This window comes from Bufo bufo, chromosome 4 (assembly GCF_905171765.1).
Source record: "Bufo bufo chromosome 4, aBufBuf1.1, whole genome shotgun sequence".
NCBI lineage: Eukaryota > Metazoa > Chordata > Amphibia > Anura > Bufonidae > Bufo > Bufo bufo.
In genome coordinates this window covers 348,500,028-348,519,165 of record NC_053392.1, presented here as the reverse complement: position 1 = coordinate 348,519,165, position 19,138 = coordinate 348,500,028, and the positions used below count along the sequence as shown (strand labels likewise).

General features: G+C 41.4%; 1 protein-coding gene across 1 annotated transcript in view; it reads left to right on the top strand.

Annotated features, from left to right (window-relative positions):
• The window catches only part of ROS1 (ROS proto-oncogene 1, receptor tyrosine kinase), a 209,934-nt gene that overhangs the window by 119,599 nt on the left and 71,197 nt on the right, over window positions 1–19,138 (top strand). The window contains exons 25-30 of the mRNA XM_040430082.1: window positions 6,365–6,509; window positions 6,591–6,823; window positions 8,265–8,438; window positions 8,529–8,700; window positions 9,282–9,399; window positions 10,603–10,784. Of these exons, the coding sequence (XP_040286016.1) occupies window positions 6,365–6,509; window positions 6,591–6,823; window positions 8,265–8,438; window positions 8,529–8,700; window positions 9,282–9,399; window positions 10,603–10,784 (1,024 nt within the window). The remainder of the gene's footprint in view (window positions 1–6,364; window positions 6,510–6,590; window positions 6,824–8,264; window positions 8,439–8,528; window positions 8,701–9,281; window positions 9,400–10,602; window positions 10,785–19,138) is intronic.

The window sequence follows — 19,138 nt, the reverse complement described above, 5'->3', positions numbered from 1 at the left end:
TTTTTTATTGGAATCCTTTAAAAATGTTCCAGTTTCTAGATATTTCTGATACATACTTGTTATAGGGTGTGTTCTTTTAATTCCCTCACAGAATGTACACTTAAAAGGACACTGTTATCAATTTTTATCACATATTTACAGGCTATATGTGAATTTCTTATTTATTTTTTTGCAAAAAACAGGTGGATGGTTCTCTGAATATATATTTTTTAAATTACTTCCTGTCCTGGCTCTTCAATTTCCTTGTTGTTTGGACTTTTAGCATGGCAAACATCCTCATCCTCAGGAGTTTTATCTCTGTGCTAAATGCTACAGAAAGATTATATTTTGTATTTAATTCTCAATGGCATAATACTGTCGAGTTAAAAAAGAGACATAGGTAAAATTCTTAAATACATGTTTTCTTTGAATACTAAGTTTTAAAAAAAATCCCTTTCTAACAGAAGCGTCCTTTTCATATGGTCAGTGCCGGTGAGGGAAGGGTGTTTCCATAGAATTGATTTATACTGGCTTGGCCTGCACAATAGCAGAAATAACTCTACCGCTTCTGTACAAGAGAATCCTGGTGGTGGAACTAACCTACTTGGTATATGTGTCCACCACGGGACATATTAAGTGAACATCAGGGAGTGCCAAAACAAGTATGTAACATCAATATCTAAACAACAGGATTTTTTTTTTACAAATGATTCCAATTAAACAGTAGCTACTAGCTACCGGTAGTTTTGTGTGATCAGATGGATTTAGTAAACCCATTAAAGCACAAATTGTGCACCTGCTAAAGTTTAAAAGTCATTTGTCACATGTGTTCTAAAGACAACAGGACATTTAAAGATTTTATGATTTGTTTAGCTACAATAACCATAAATTGATAACTGGATGTTATCAGTGGCATTCTGAATATGGACACATTGATTTGACAATGAGAATAGTAATGTCCAGTTGTAAGTTTATTCATAAACATTCAGAAGGAACATCAGAGGAACTGCACAATGAACACAAAGAAAAAATGCTCTAGAATTGTTATTATGTAGGGATTTTAAGTAGTGTTGAGCGAATTCGGTCAGACAGTTCGATTTTAATGCTGTAGCTGTACAACATTAAAATGTATTGCCTCCGTGGAGTCAAAATTTGAAGTTGTGCAAGAATTAATTCAGTAATCACATCTGCGTCTTTTAAAACATTTAAAAATAGTAATCCGAAGTCTGGTTTGGTATCAAGGTACCAGCCGTTACCAAACCTGACTACAGATTGATAATTTAAAATGTTTTTAAAGATGCAGAAATGAATACCGAATTCATTCACTGAAGTCTTGCGCGACTTCGACTGAAACAAATTTTGCCTCCACTGAGGCAATACATTTTAATGCTGTACGGAGACAGGTCAATGATCTATGATCCGAAGCTCAATTCGCCCAAACCTAATTATAAAAGTAAAACAGACATTTCAGGTCCTCTTTAAAGGGGTTTTCTGACCTCCCCCCAAAAAGAGTGAGTTCTGGAAAAGTGTGTGTGAAGCAAAGATACAACCAATTCACTTTTGAAAGTCCCCTGTTCCAGCACCAAGACTCCTGAGAGTGATGGTGTCCCATTGAGGACTGGAGTCAGGGTGTACATGACCCACTGCATTGGAAGCAAGGGGCTTGCAAAAAGTGAGTAGATGTTTTTCTTTGTTTTGCACAGCTTTTTTTTGGAGGGGTGGGGGGCAGACAAGCTCCTTAAAATGCTGAGTACATTGAAAGTCATTGTACAGCATTAATGCCTTTACTACTAAAGCTGCTATGGTCCAACTAATGGAATCTGCAGTTCAATGATTCTAAATGCAAAAGAATTCACTTGGGGAGAATGCATCCACTTGACAGTTCTGTGATACCCAGGGCTTCAGAAGAGAGGGATTTAGGGATTCTGAAAGCTTCAAAATAAGTCAACATTGTGTCCACGCAGTAGGGAAAGCAAGTAGGATGCTCAACTACACAGCTAGAAGTAAAATCAGCAGACATTGTGAGATTGTGATCCTGCTGTACAGAGTTCTAGTGAGACCACTTCTAGATTACTGTGTTTAGTTCTGGAGCCCTCACGTACAAAAAGACATACATAAAATGGTATGGGTCCAAAGATGGGTTACAAAAATGGTTGAGGGCCTTAAAAATTAAATTTATTAAGCAAGGCTTACAAAACTTAATTTGTATAGCTCTCAGGAAAGAAGGGAGAGGGGCAACATGATCAAGGCAGGAGGGCCGGTGAAAGGTTCCCCATTATCCCTATTTTCACCCAGGCAGCCCCCCTGACTTGAGCATCGGAGCAGTTAATGCTCCGATGCTCTACTTTGCCCTGCGCTAAATTGCGCGGGGCAAAGGCATTTTTTGGAGTTCCGGTGACGAACCGGGCTCTCCATGGGGCTGCCAGGCGGAGGCTTCCGCCCAGCAGTGAGCCCGGTGATGTCATCGGCACTGATGGGCGGGCTTTAGCGCTGCCGTAGCCTGTAAAATGGCTGGGGCAGCGCTAAAGCCCGCCCATCAGAGCCAGTGTGTTATTGTAAATAAAAGAGCCCTTGCCCTGCGCTATCCAGCACAGGGCAAGGGAGAGCATTGGAGAATGAACTGCTCCGATGCTAACATCAGGGGGGCTGCCTGGGTGAAATTATGGATATGTCCGTGTTCAGCTCTGAACCCGGACAACCCCTTTAATGGAGTAAATGACCAGGCTTATTTGGTTGCCATAAATAAAGCATCTATTTTCTGAATTGATAATTGGGATAGTAGTTCATAAGCAGCAAAGGGCACAGTTCTGATATATGTTCCAGAGTAGGATTCTCCCAATAGTTGTATACGGGAAGTAGAAATTATGGTAGTAGTAGTTCTCCCTGTCTGAGTCTCATGCTAAGCTCACTTTGCAAACTTCCCAAATAACCACATGCTTGCACTACCGTTCTCATTTACTCCTTCTGCAGTTCCCAGGTTGAGGGATGCAGAGATCTTAGATTCGGATGGCCAGTCCATCCCAAACTGTGGTGGGTGTTGGAGGCAATTCACCCCTGTTCACAAACAGTAAAATCTTAATGTCATAAACAAGTGGTACCTTGCTATCTGAATCCAGTGCACAGCCTTGATGGTTCTAAACCTTCTGTGTATGTCTGTTCTCTTTCCCCCCAGGAGTAGTCTCCCAGTTGAAAAGGTAATCTGGTTTTAATGATTACATTTATTTATGTAGAGAATAGGATGTTGAATAAAAAAAAAGAATAGATATACATGTATTTAAAATTTTGCTTCCATATCTTTATTATATCCATACAGTAACCTCTGGTACAACAAATTTTAGCCCTGCAAAATGCATCAATAGGAGAACTGGATATGACATGGCGTCAATCCTGCAAAGTCATGTGACCTGGCTTTCAGTTAACCACACAGGTATCTAATGGGTGAATAGTAGTGTATTAGAGAGCAGAACCTGTACAATATATACAGTCAGGCTCGGACTGGCCCACATGGGAACAAGTGAATCCACTGGTGGGCCCCTGATTAAGGTAGAACTTTATTCCCTCACCCTCTGCACAAGTGACACATGGCACAGTAGACTGACTGTACTGCATATAGATAAGCAGAACGCAACATCTCAACCAGCCTACATGGGTAGATTATTTGACAAACTAACAGGTTTATTATTATAGATGCATTGGATGGATCAAGTGACTTGTAGGGACAGATGCAGGCCGTTCAGTATCCTCTTTCATCAGGGACCTGCCTTCTTGAAGTCTCTGCAGGGACCTCTATAATCAATTACCTTTAGGTTCTTGTTGCTGCCTGTTGCTGTGTGAAAAGATAATATTTGCATGTAGGTGTACAGTGGTCCCCCATAACGAATTTTATCAGTGGGTTCAAGGCGCCCCAGTCTGACACTGTATACAGTATTACTACCAGCAAGAGCATCTCATCATGTCTGTTACTGCCTGTGTACATCTATGTATGTTTTTTTTTAACACTAAACTTTATCAACAACATGCCAACATCACCTAGAGACAGGAAGCCATTTGCAACATCACCTAGAGGCAGGCGACATATTTATGTATCACATGAATGTGTCCTGTGTGCAGGTGTCACGAGGGTATCAAGAGCCACGTCTGACTCCGTTATACCCGAGGTCAGGAGGTCGCAGCGGGTGGCTGCGCGCTCTATATCTAAAGATCACGTTGTTTCTTAGTGATTGTTTTCTGTGTTTGCCTTGCTATCCTTTTTGTCTCAATCAGGGATCCGTAGCTTCTCCTCCTCAGCTGTTTCTTGTCTGCCACTCCCAACCTCCTTATATTCTCCCCTCACACTTCTCTAGTTGCCAGTTATAGAGCTTCCTGCCTGGACATCTATACTGACCCACTGGAGTTGTGAATCCTGGTTGTCGTTCCAGAGTGCTACCCTCCGGATCCCTGTTGGGCTTCTTGTTGTCTCCTGTTGTCGCCCACCTGGGATTATATGTTGAGTTTGTATTGTCTGTCCTTCCCTTGGTGTTTTCCTTTAGAGCTAGTGGTGCGGACTAGTGTTCCCACCGCCCTGTTCACTATCTAGGGCTCAGCTTAGGGAAAGCCAGGGCTTTAGGCACGTGATCGGCGTACGGGTGAGGAACCCGTCTAGGGACGTCAGGGCAGCCAGGTGCCAGCCGCTAGGTGAGTCAGGGGTCACCACCTTCCCTCTCACTTGGGCAGGGCCTTCCTTGTTCCCTCCCTCTGCGTCACGTATGTGATAGTCACGCCGACCGTGATAGCAGGTCCAGCAGATGCATGTCATGTAACACTGTTTCTTACTGAATATTAGGGATTATATGATGTGAAGAATAATCCTATGTTTCAGTTCGGCCATGGATACATTACACAGGACAGATACATGGACTATAGCATTCTACTGCATTTAGGGGTCAACTGCATGATATAAGAAAGGTATATATGCAGAATTTTAAATGTATGTACAATAGAAAATAGTATGATTTCCTATTCTACAAACAAAAAATGTAAAATTAAAAACTAGAATACCCCTGTAAGTTGTTCTCTGGCAGCGTTTTAGTCTCAGGAAGGGTGTTTCCTGGATGAGGCCTCTCCTGTGGGACTACTTGACAAGAGGTCACACATGTAGGTCTTGACTCCAGCTCTGCTGAGCTAAGACTCACTAACTAACCAGTAGTGTTGAGCGCGAATATTAGAATTGCGAATTTTGATTGCAAATATTGCCACTTCGAGAATTCGCAAATATTTAGAATATAGTGCTGTATATTCGTATTCGTGAATAGTGTTGAATATTCTAATCGCAAATTTATCGTGAATATATTACATTGCCGATTTTTTTCGCAATCAAATAAAGATCACGAATTCTTGAATTTGCAAATTTATGGTAAATATTCGGACAAAAATTAGCAAAATGTTGCGAATTCGAATATTGCCTATGCCGCTCATCACTACTAACCAGAGGAGGCCAGCTGGTCTTCACGGCAGCCTAACAAAGACTGCCAGTGTTAACTGTTTGATGTCCATTAACAACTATTGGAAACACATGATGCATAAATTAAACCACATTGAACTTTTTGCAAACAATTGACCTCTAGCAGTTATCCACTGAGTCCCTGCAATAGCAGAAAATATTCTTTTACTTTAAGAGTGGCAGATGCTTGGAAAAAACTTCCAGAAGACATGGTTCTAAAATCAACAATAGGTAAATTTAAATATTCCTGATATAAAGGTCATGTGGTCTTTTTCTGTCATCATTCTATATATGTATTATTAACAAAATAAACAAAACAAAGAAGAAATGTAGCAGGTAATGACTCTTTTATTTCCCTGCTTCAGAACAGAGTGGGTGGACAAGCAATAGTAAATGCCATTACCCACGCTCTCTCATCGATTCTCCGGAATAGAATCACACAAAATAATTTCCGCAACCAACAGTTGAAATTAGATAGATGTTGTTTATCTCTTTTGAAGTTTGGTGGAGCAAATCTGCAGCTTTTAAGGCATCTGAATAAATGATGAACCTGTAGATGATAGAAATTTGTAGAGTAGATTTTATAAGTGTGAATAAAAGCTTGTTCACATGCATTGGTGGCAGAATTGGTGTGGATATAAGTGAGGAATCCACACATAAATCTGGACACAATCCACAATGTATGAACATAGCATTAAGGTTTGAAAAATTGATCCTTGAGGATCCCTGAAGGCTACAGAACTGAGAATCAAAGATGAAAACATCAACACTTTTTATGAGTAACAGTCTCCTTCTCAGCCTGAACATAATGAAGATATCTTTCAGACTGAAAATCTTAATAGATTAGTTTATTTGAGAAAAACATTGCTCAGTAAGTTTTTAAGGTATGAAATTACATTCCTATAGGAATTTCAAGAGCAGATTGCAACAATCCCTGAGTTGCAGCCCTTTTCCAGCTATGAATTTGAAATCAGTGTGAGGAACTATTACTCATTTCTGCTTGGTCAACAACCAGTAGGGACTACAGTCACTGCAAAGACAGCTTATGGGGGTAAGTTATGTAAATTAGCTATTACATCTGAAATTGCTTTTTACAATTCAGTCTCACTATGATTTTTGGTTTATTTTTTAGTGCCCGAAGCAGCAACTATTACAAATGTAACCATTTTGTCAGATTCTTCAGTCAATATCACTTGGGAAGAACCAACCAAGCCAAATGGACCCACTGATATTATTCGATATCAAATTAAAGCCAACAATATGCCCCCGAGCCCTTCTTATCCTTTGAGAAAAAGTGAATTTCAAAATGAGGTGTTAGCATGGACTTTAAACAATCTTCAAGCGGGAACTTATTATGAATTTAAGGTACAGTAAAATGTATCTTATATCTATGTATGTATCTGGCGAAGTATATAGAAATATGAAACCGCGGCACTCGAGTTAGGTAATTAGTTATTTATTTATCCATCCAAAAAATAAGACTTAAGGCCAACGTTTCGGTCTCATCCCGAGACCTTGTTCACGGCCTGGAAGAAAGAAACGTCTGGTGTGGAGGATGGCTTGTAGCTCATGGCGAAGTATAGTCTGTCTCTGTCATCTATATATCAATCTAATCTATCTATCTGTTGCAAAGAGGATACGGATTTGCTGTGTCTGCTGAATATATTTGACTTATCTATGTGCCGCCCTGGTCTTCATCCTTTAACCCTCTGGACTGGGATCTGGACTCCATTGCAGGGGAAGTAGTCTCTGTTTAGTAGACTGCTTACCCATGGTGGTCAAAAAACACTGGTGCGAGGCACCGAGGGGGTCAGGGAAACCTATAGTCAGGGACAATCTGAGGTTAGGAAAGGCAGGGTTAGTGCAATCCAAAATCAGTCTGAGTTCAGGGTGTGCAACTTAGCGGGTTACGACTAAGAACACACCTGTGTTCGAAACGTTTCAACCATGCTGGGGTGATAGTTCGTGTCCATGTGAGTTACATGCTACAAGAAGGAAATAAAGGCAACTGAGTTATTACAAGTGCTGGAACCATATTTTTTTTATTTTGCAAGAGCTATCGGCTTGGCTCATTCCGTGCACAGGGCTGTGGATTGAGCGTGAGCTGGTTTACATTTATGGACTGTGCAACTTAGCATCAGTATGGAGAACACACAGAGGTCAGGTAGGGAAGGGTCAAATCTGTAGATCAGTCTGAAGTTAGGCAGAAGTCAGTACACAGGCAGACAACATAACACCACACCTTTGTAGGACTCTAGCGTACTTGAACCTATTGCTCAGGCACCCTCCCTCAAAGAGGATGGGCTGAGGAAGATTTATCATGTGCACTGGTCCTTTAAGAGCCAGAGAAAGTGTATGCCCTATTCACTGGGAAGAAGTAGAGGGATGCTGGCCAGAATGGGATGCCAGCAGCCAACCAGAGCAAGGTGGTGGTGGGCATGGACCACTAACACAACTCCTATCTATCTATCTATCTATCTATCTATCTATCTATCTATCTATCTATCTATCTAAGAAATCAAAGTATTCCAGAGATAAATTCCATTGAAAACTGTATTTATTTTATATCTTATGGATCTTGTTTTTCTATTTGTCTATCTATCTGTCTATCTAAAAGAGAAAAAAGTGCTGCCTTTTTTCTCTTTTGTATACACTTGGGACCTTGGTCTCGGGCCCTCAGGAGGATTTGCACCCACGCTTAATGTGTGCTGCTTTTTTCCTTTATCTATCTATCTATCTATCTATCTATCTATCTATCTATCTATCTATCTCAGTCTTTTATATATTTATCATCTATCTATATTAGGTCCTTGCATTTCACCCAGATGAAGACTGGTATTCTGAAAGCAGTGTGGTTTATGACAGAACATTTGATGCACCAGCTGCCCCGCACAATATAGTTCCAGGGAATATAAGTTTGGTTCTGGAATGGAGAGCTCCAGAAGTATCCACAAAAGAATACTGGTTTCAACTAAAAGAGGTAGACGCTTACTGGCTTGTGTTTCTTGTACCATGTTCATCCTGTTTATAGCCCACTGGTTTTCTTATTTCCCTAATTTTTGCAAAACAGGTAACAGGACACAGTTCATACAAACCAACACATCATCACTGCACAACTGGATCTGTCTACACCTGCACTCTTATGGGAGTTATGCCAAATACAATCAACCAAGTACAAGCTGTGGTTGTTTTTTTCACTGGAGCCCAGAGCATTTCTGATCCCACAAACTTCAAGACATTAGGTTTGTAATTCTTGATTTGTATTATAGGTATCAAGTGCTGCATCCTCAGAATTTCCCCCCAGTTTGACTCCACTGTATAAACAGTGGACAATAGTCCTGTAAAATCTTTGCTATGAGGGACCTTACATTTTTTAAACATTTCCTTTTTGATAATTATGTTCTGTTGTGGAATATATGGAGTAAATGACCCACCATATTGTAAAATGACAGCTCCAATTAAAATTATATTACCAGAATTAGTTTTTAAAGGCTGTATTACATTGGCTGATTATATATGAGGTAGACCTAATATTTATTTGATAAACTATTCTGAAGGTTTGTTTACTGATTATGAAAAGGACATGGAAAAGAGAATGTACTGATTATTTCTAACATAAAAGCAATATGTCCTTGTAGTTGAGTAATACCTTTTGTGTTTATATGCAGAATTAATATTTCTTAAAAAAATGTTAAAAACATCTCCAGTAAAATAAGAACCACTGTCTTTGTATTGTGAGAATGGCATCATTTATTATGTTCCTGGATGTGTCTGTGTTTAGGGGAGAATCTGGTTTTAACCTACAATTTTTTATCTACTTCAGCTGGTGTTCCTAGCAAACCAGGAATTGCACAAAAAGTGCCTGGAGATGACAATACCATCCAGTGGAAAACTGCCCTTGATAATGGTAGTAACCTTACATATAATATACTAGAGTACAGGTACGCAGAGATCTATAGCTTGTTTTCTACATGACAGCAATGTTCAATGTTCTACCGAAATGGCTGTTGTATAAAATAAGATTGTTGGGAGTGAGGAGAATGTGTGTTATTGGGTTAATAAATGGCTCAAGGATATAATCTTGCAGGTGTTTGTTAACCTTTACATGTATCGCAAAGTTTAAAAGGGCTCTCTCTGCTCTCCAATCAGAACCCACACAGCTAAATTGTGGGGCTTCATCAGTTACTATGACAGACTTCACTGTTTTGTGAAGGCTCTTAGCTTAGGTAGTATACCTGCACAGCCATGCCCAATGTATGGTCTGACAGGCAGACCATTCTATTGCAGGCTTTGGAACAAGTGCGCAAGTGACTGCATTTTAAAACTCTAAGGGGATTAAAAATGACAGTAAACAAATTTTTAAAAATTTAACAAACACAAAGATATTAAAAGTTCGGACAGTTTTCTCAAGTGTATGTCCATGCACAGACTATTATCAGCAATGAACCTAATGTACCTGATAAAAGACTGATTATTAGTGGAGGTGAGAGCTACATTTACACTCGGCCTTTATCTTCTCTGTATGGGGATGAGTGATCACTATAGTGATCACTTGTCCCTAATGAGATTCATTGTTTCTGAGCAGCAGAGCCCTGTTTACACAGAGCAATGTAGATGTAGGTGACTGCACCAGCAATGCTTTTACCCAATGTACAAGCATTTGCTCTTTCATTGGGTGATCAGTGGCACTTTTACACAGGGCAATTATCGGGAAAGAACATTTGTAATCGGCCCAATAATCTACCCATGCAAAAAGGCCTTAAAGGTAGAAAATCTTTTGGAATCTTTGGAAACCAAGCTACAATTCTGCAACACAACATTGATAGGGTAAATCACATCTAATTCTTAACATTTCCAGATTTCAAGCTAGTAAGTTTTTTTTCATCTTCTGGATCATGGAGGAAGCATTTGAAACATTTTGCAATGCAATTTTAAATAAATAGTTTCAGGACACAACAGATTAGTTAACAATAATAACAATAAAAAGCATCACATCTTATGAGCAAATCTATGCTCATAGTAATAGATTCTGATATAGAACTGAAGGATTCTTGGAAGTTCTGCTCTGATTCTAACATACTATTTCAAAAATACTTTACCATTTTTATATTTTCAAGACAACTAATAAGTCATTTAATCTTCAGGCAGGTTACTGATGTTAAAGACTTAGTCCCATGGAAGCTGGCATACAATGGCTCATGCCATGACATTTGCGTATGGAAGTCTAGAGCTTTGGATGGAACCTTCCTGTTCAGATCAGCAGCGGCCAACATGATAGGTCTTGGAAATTACAGTGATGTTAGTGAAGATATTCAGTTATATTCAGGTAGGTACAAATTGATCAGTAGACATGTTAATGAATATTGTTATTTTCAACATGGGTAGCAGACATATTATGAACAGTAATAAATTTATTATGAATGAATATATTATGAATATATACAGTATATATATATATATATATATATATATATATATTATACAGAAAACTGGGAGACCAATGAAAGTGGGAAATAACACAGTGAGCAGAGTGGCAATCCAGTAATCATTAGCTGTTCATGTTCTGATGAAGCAGGTTCCCAATGCAAGATTTTCTATGAAGCAACCAAGGGGAAGCCCTAAAACAAGTCTGAAATTCTTCCACACAAAAGTGTTACTAATCACAAGTTTTCTTTGAGAATTCACATGAATGTATAATATTAACTATAATATATAATGATATAAATCCTATTTTCTACTAACAGATTTTGCTCCCATTTTCAGTCTTGGAAAGATCTGGTCATTTTCTGGTCACTATGCTAACTGCTATTTGGCTTATTTTGTGACAGAATTTTATGCCAGATTTATGGCGCAATTCTGACACAAAACATTGCATGTTATGCCCCCTTCCAGTGAAGCCACGCCCATTTCAGTTAAACCATGCCTCTATTTCGGCTAAGCACAGATAACATGTCTAAACCCAGATGAACCAAATTGGGCCACATTTTGATGCAGTTTACACCATAATCTAGTAAATGTGGGCCAGTACATAATATACCATCCTTACTCGGAAGGTTGAATTGGTTGCCTCAATAAATAAGGTTGAATATCATCATAGACAACTATTCTTCAGCCAAATTTTCTGCAAAAGATTGAAAGAGCAAGATGCTCGATGTGGAGGTAGGAATGCAGTCAACTGATCACAACTCAAGCTAAATATTGATCTAAGATCTAGGGGTTCTAAAGACTCTGCAAACCAGTGTCCTGAGCATGGTCTGATTACAGAAGCTCTTTTAACCACCTCAGCCCCCAGTGCTTAAACCCCCTGAAAGACCAGGCCACTTTTTACACTTCTGCACTACACTACTTTCACCATTTATTGCTCGGTCATGCAACTTACCACCCAAATGAATTTTACCTCCTTTTCTTCTCACTAATAGAGCTTTCATTTGGTGGTATTTCATTGCTGCTGACATTTTTACTTTTTTTGTTATTAATCGAAATTTAACGATTTTTTTGCAAAAAAATGACATTTTTCACTTTCAGTTGTAAAATTTTGCAAAAAAAAACGAGATCCATATAGAAATTTTGCTCTAAATTTATAGTTCTACATGTCTTTGATAAAAAAAAAATGTTTGGGTAAAAAAAAAATGGTTTGGGTAAAAGTTATAGCGTTTACAAACTATGGTACAAAAATGTGAATTTCCGCTTTTTGAAGCAGCTCTGACTTTCTGAGCACCTGTCATGTTTCCTGAGGTTCTACAATGGCCAGACAGTACAAACACCCCACAAATGACCCCATTTCGGAAAGTACACACCCTAAGGTATTCGCTGATGGGCATAGTGAGTTCATAGAACTTTTTATTTTTTGTCACAAGTTAGCGGAAAATGATGATTTTTTTTTTTTTTCTTACAAAGTCTCATATTCCACTAACTTGTGACAAAAAATAAAAACTTCTATGAACTCACTATGCCCATCACGAAATACCTTGGGGTCTCTTCTTTCCAAAATGGGGTCACTTGTGGGGTAGTTATACTGCCCTGGCATTTTAGGGGCCCAAATGTGTGGTAAGGAGTTTGAAATCAAATTCTGTAAAAAATGACCTGTGAAATCCGAAAGGTGCTCTTTGGAATATGGGCCCCTTTGCCCACCTAGGCTGCAAAAAAGTGTCACACATCTGGTATCTCCGTACTCAGGAGAAGGTGGGGAATGTGTTTTGGGGTGTCATTTTACATATACCCATGCTGGGTGAGATAAATATCTTGGTCAAATGCCAACTTTGTATAAAAAAATGGGAAAAGTTGTCTTTTGCCAAGATATTTCTCTCACCCAGCATGGGTATATGTAAAATGACACCCCAAAACACATTCCCCACCTTCTCCTGAGTACGGAGATACCAGATGTGTGACACTTTTTTGCAGTCTAGGTGGGCAAAGGGGCCCATATTCCAAAGAGCACCTTTCGGATTTCACAGGTCATTTTTTACAGAATTTGATTTCAAACTCCTTACCACACATTTGGGCCCCTAGAATGCCAGGGCAGTATAACTACCCCACAAGTGACCCCATTTTGGAAAGAAGTGACCCCAAGGTATTCGCTGATGGGCATAGTGAGTTCATGGAAGTTTTTATTTTTTGTCACAAGTTAGTGGAATATGAGACTTTGTATGAAAAAAAAAAAAAAAAAAAAAATCAGCATTTTCCACTAACTTGTGACAAAAAATAAAAAATTCTAGGAACTCGCCATGCCCCTCACGGAATACCTTGGGGTGTCTTCTTTCCAAAATGGGGTCACTTGTGGGGTAGTTATACTGCCCTGGCATTTTCCAGGGGCCCTAATGTGTGGTAAGTAGGTAAATGACCTGTGAAATCCTAAAGGTGCTCTTTGGAATTTGGGCCCCTTTGCCCACCTAGGCTGCAAAAAAGTGTCACACATGTGGTATCGCCGTATTCAGGAGAAGTTGGGGAATGTGTTTTGGGGTGTCATTTTACATATACCCTTGCTGGGTGAGAGAAATATCTTGGCAAAAGACAACTTTTCCCATTTTTTTATACAAAGTTGGCATTTGACCAAGATATTTCTCTCACCCAGCATGGGTATATGTAAAATGACACCCCAAAACACATTCCCCACCTTCTCCTGAGTACGGAGATACCAGATGTGTGACACTTTTTTGCAGCCTAGATGCGCAAAGGGGCCCAAATTCCTTTTAGGAGGGCATTTTTAGACATTTGGATACCGGACTTCTTCTCACGCTTTGGGGCCCCTAGAATGCCAGGGCAGTATAAATACCCCACATGTGACCCCATTTTGGAAAGAAGACACCCCAAGGTATTCAATGAGGGGCATGGCGAGTTCATAGAAATTTTTTTTTTTTGGCACAAGTTAGCGGAAATTGATATTTTTAATTTTTTTCTCACAAAGTCTCCCTTTCCGCTAACTTGGGACAAAAATTTCAATCTTTCATGGACTCAATATGCCCCTCACGGAATACCTGGGGGTGTCTTCTTTCCGAAATGGGGTCACATGTGGGGTATTTATACTGCCCTGGCATTCTAGGGGCCCTAAAGCGTGAGAAGAAGTCTGGAATATAAATGTCTAAAAAATTTTACGCATTTGGTTTCCGTGAGGGGTATGGTGAGTTCATGTGAGATTTTATTTTTTGACACAAGTTAGTGGAATATGAGACTTTGTAAGAAAAAAAAAAAAAAATTCCGCTAACTTGGGCCAAAAAAATGTCTGAATGGAGCCTTACAGAGGGGTGATCAATGACAGGGGGGTGATCAATGACAGGGGGGTGATCAATGACAGGGGGGTGATCAGGGAGTCTATATGGGGTGATAACCACAGTCATTGATCACGCCCGTGTAAGGCTTCATTCAGACGTCCTTATGCATTTTGCGGATCCGATCCATCTATCAGTGGATCCGTAAAAATCATGCGGACGTCTGAATGGAGCTTTACAGGGGGGTAATCAATGACAGGGGGGTAATCAATGACAGGGGGGTGATCAGGGAGTCTATATGGGGTGATCACCACAGTCATTGATCACGCCCCTGTAAGGCTTCATTCAGACGTCCGTATGCGTTTTGCGGATCCGATCCATCTATCAGTGCATCCGTAAAAATCATGCGGACATCTGAATGGAGCTTTACAGGGGGGTAATCAATGACAGGGGGGTGATCAGGGAGTCTATATGGGGTGATCACCACAGTCATTGATCACGCCCCTGTAAGGCTTCATTCAGACGTCCGGATGCGTTTTGCGGATCCGATCCATCCATCAGTGGATCCGTAAAAATCATGCGGACGTCTGAATGGAGCTTTACAGGGGGGTAATCAATGACAGGGGGGTAATCAATGACAGGGGGGTGATCAGGGAGTCTATATGGGGTGATCACCACAGTCATTGATCACGCCCCTGTAAGGCTTCATTCAGACGTCCGGATGCGTTTTGCGGATCCGATCCATCTATCAGTGCATCCGTAAAAATCATGCGGACATCTGAATGGAGCTTTACAGGGGGTTGATCAATGACAGGGGGGTGATCACCACAGTCATTGATCATGCCCCTGTAAGGCTTCATTCAGACGTCCGGATGCGTTTTGCGGATCGGATCCATCTATCAGTGCATCCGTAAAAATCATGCGGACATCTGAATGGAGCTTTACAGGGGGGTAATCAATGACAGGGGGGTGATCACCACAGTCATTGATCATGCCCCTGTAAGGCTTTATTCAGACGTCCGGATGCGTTTTGCGGATCGGATCCATCTATCAGTGCATCCGTAAAAATCATGCGGACATCTGAATGGAGCTTTACAGGGGGGTAATCAATGACAGGGGGGTGATCACCACAGTCATTGATCATGCCCCTGTAAGGCTTCATTCAGACGTCCGGATGCGTTTTGCGGATCGGATCCATCTATCAGTGCATCCGTAAAAATCATGCGGACATCTGAATGGAGCTTTACAGGGGGGTGATCAGGGAGTCTATATGGGGTGATCACCACAGTCATTGATCATGCCCCTGTAAGGCTTCATTCAGACGTCCGTATGCGTTTTGCGGATCGGATCCATCTATCAGTGCATCCGTAAAAATCATGCGGACATCTGAATGGAGCTTTACAGGGGGGTGATCAGGGAGTCTATATGGGGTGATCACCACAGTCATTGATCATGCCCCTGTAAGGCTTAATTCAGACCTCCGGATGCGTTTTGCGGATCCGATCCATCTATCAGTGGATCCGTAAAAATCATGCGGACGTCTGAATGGAGCTTTACAGGGGGGTAATCAATGACAGGGGGGTAATCAATGACAGGGGGGTGATCAGGGAGTCTATATGGGGTGATCACCACAGTCATTGATCACGCCCCTGTAAGGCTTCATTCAGACGTCCGGATGCGTTTTGCGGATCCGATCCATCTATCAGTGGATCCGTAAAAATCATGCGGACATCTGAATGGAGCTTTACAGGGGGGTGATCAATGACAGGGGGGTAATCAATGACAGGGGGGTGATCAGGGAGTCTATATGGGGTGATCAGGGGCTAATAAGGGGTTAATAAGTGACGGGGGGGGGGGGGGGGTGTAGTGTAGTGGTGCTTGGTGCTACTTTACTGAGCTACCTGTGTCCTCTGGTGGTCGATCCAAACAAAGGGGACCACCAGAGGACCAGGTAGCAGGTATATTAGACGCTGTTATCAAAACAGCGTCTAATATACCTGTTAGGGGTTAAAAAAAACACATCTCCAGCCTGCCAGCGAACGATCGCCGCTGGCAGGCTGGAGATCAACTCTCTTACCTTCCGTTCCTGTGAGCGCGCGCGCCTGTGTGCGCGCGTTCACAGGAAATCTCGGCCATCGCGAGATGACGCGTATATGCGTGACTGTGCGCAGCGCTGCCACCTCCGGAACGCGATCCTGCGTTAGGCGGTCCGGAGGTGGTTAAAAGCAAGCAAGAAATCAAAAATAAATAAATATTAATTTTCCTTATAATATACACACAACTATCATATCATCAAAGCAATCAGAGCTGTCATATTTCAACTCAAAAATTGAAATTCAAAAGAAAAAAGTAATGGAATAGTCAGCTTGATTAACCATGGACAGTGCAAAGATTAGAAATCAGCCATCAGATGATGATCTATCAGAGTAATCTCCTTATCTAGAAGAGACAGTCTTTTTATTATGAGGCTTAACTGCTATTGAGCCCATGGGTGCATTCATGTATATTAAGGGTTCCTTGAGATGATCTTTATTTATTCATCTGAAGAAGGAAGAAAATATACCAAAAATACTTATTAAGAAAGAACTGGCAATTCTGTACTTAGTGTTATTTTTCATTCTGCAGAGCTGATTGAGGGCTTGTAGTTTTCATTGGTACTATTTTGATTGCTTTTTATTTCTTATTTGGGTGACAAATAAGCATAAAACAATTCTGCCATTTTTTTATGTCATTCACTGTGCTAGATATGTTACATGATAATTGTGTAGTGAGGTTGTGACAGACGTGGCATACCAAATATGTGGAGGGGATTTTATTTTTGCATTTTTTTTCCCATTGAAAAGCATTTTTTCAATGGAAAGAGGTATATTATTTCTATTTTTTAACTCTTTTTTTTTTTTTACTATTTCTTAGTATCACATGAAGACTTTGATATACCGTATGATCCTTTGACCGCTTATATAATAAACTGTGCTACTTATTTAGTACAATGTACTATGAAGTCAGTAGCATACTGACAGGCACTATCAGGCTGCATCGCTGGGACAGCCTCATACGCATACGCTGCAGGCAGACCTGGGAACCTTTACTAGGCCCCTGGCTGCCATGTGAAGACATTGACACCCCGCAATGTCGCTCGAGGGGTGCCAATACCTGACAGAGGGAGCCCCCTCACTCTAAACCACTTAGATGCTGCTGTCACTGTTGACCATAGCGTCTAAGGGGTTAAATGGCCCAAAGCGGCACGTCTGTTGATCCAGGCCTTTAGAGCAGGAGCCTTGCTGTCCTATGAGAGCCGAGATTGCCGTAAAAAGGCGATGGCATAGAATAGGGTCTTTTAATGACTGCCGTAAAAACACATATTGTCTGTTATTAAAGCGTTTAAATCAAATAAAAAGGTTGTTAAATGCCTCATGCACACGGCTGTTGTTTTGGTCCGCATCCGGACTCATTCACTTCAATAGGGCTGCAAATCCGCATCCGTTGCTCCGTTCCGTGGCCCCGCTAAAAAAATATAACATGTCCTATTCTTGTCCGCGTTTTGTGGAAATGAATAGACATTTATATTGAAGGCTGTCCGTGCCGTTCCGCAAATTGCGGAACGCGCACGGACTCCATCCGTATTTTGCGGATCTGCGATTTGTGGACCGCAAAACACACCTCGATCGTGTGCATGAGGCCAAAATCTCATCTACTAGTCTTATAATGTATTCTGCTGTGGATACTTTGAGCGCAAATCTGCCAGAAAAATCCACAGCATTTCCCTACCATATGAATATAACATAATATGGGAATATTTCAATATTGTCTTGGATCAGCGCTTAAATCTCAAGCAGAGGATGAGAGATTACTTGAAACCTAAGAACATACAGCAATGCAATATATTCTAGCAACAATTTCAGCTTTAATTTGAGTCACAGAAAAGTGTGTGTTAGAATACAAAATGTTGAGGCTAAGGGCTCTTTCACACCTGCGTTATTGTCTTCCGGCATATAGTTCCGTCGTCGGGACTCTATGCCGGAAGAATACTGATCAGGATTATCCTAATGCATTCTGAATGGAGAGAAATCCGTTCAGGATGCATCAGGATGTCTTCAGTTCCGGTACGGAACGTTTTTTGGCCGGAGAAAATACCGCAGCATGCTGCGCTTTTTGCTCCGGCCAAAAATCCTGAAGACTTGCCGCAAGGCCGGATCCGGGATCAATGCCCATTGAAAGGCATTGATCCGGACCCGGCCTTAAGCTAAACGTCGTTTCGGCGCATTGCCGGACCCGACATTTAGCTTTTTCAGAGTGGTTACCATGGCTGCCGGGACGCTAAAGTCCTGACAGCCATGGTAAGTGTAGCGGGGAGCGGGGGAGCAGTGTACTTACCGTCCGTGCGGCTCCCCGGGCGCTCCAGAGTGACGTCAGGGCGCCCCAAGCGCATGGATCACGTGATCATATGGATCACGTCATCCATGCGCATGGGGCGCTCTGACGTCATTCTGGAGCGCCCGGGGAGCCGCACGGACTGTAAGTATACCGCTCCCCCGCTCCCCGCTCCTACTATGGCAACCAGGACTTTAATAGCGTCCTGGGTGCCATAGTAACACTGAAAGCATTTGGAAGACGGTTCCGTCTTCAAATGCTTTCAGTACACTTGCGTTGTTACGGATCCGGCAGGCACCTCCGGCAACGGAAGTGCATGCCGGATCCCAACAACGCAAGTGTGAAAGAGGCCTAAGTTAGATAAAGTGTGGGTAGATAAGATAATGGCAAAAATTTAAAGGGTTTTCCGTGATTTTAATACTGATGACCTATAATCTGGATAGATCATCAGTATCTGAATGGTGGGGGCCCAACACCTGTTTGAGAAGGCGCCGGCACTCCTGGTAGCGCCATGCTTATTGTATAGCGTATGTGCTTATTGCAGTTCAGCCTCATTCACTTCAAAGGGGCTGAGCTGCTCCTAGGCCAGGTGACCGATGAAAGC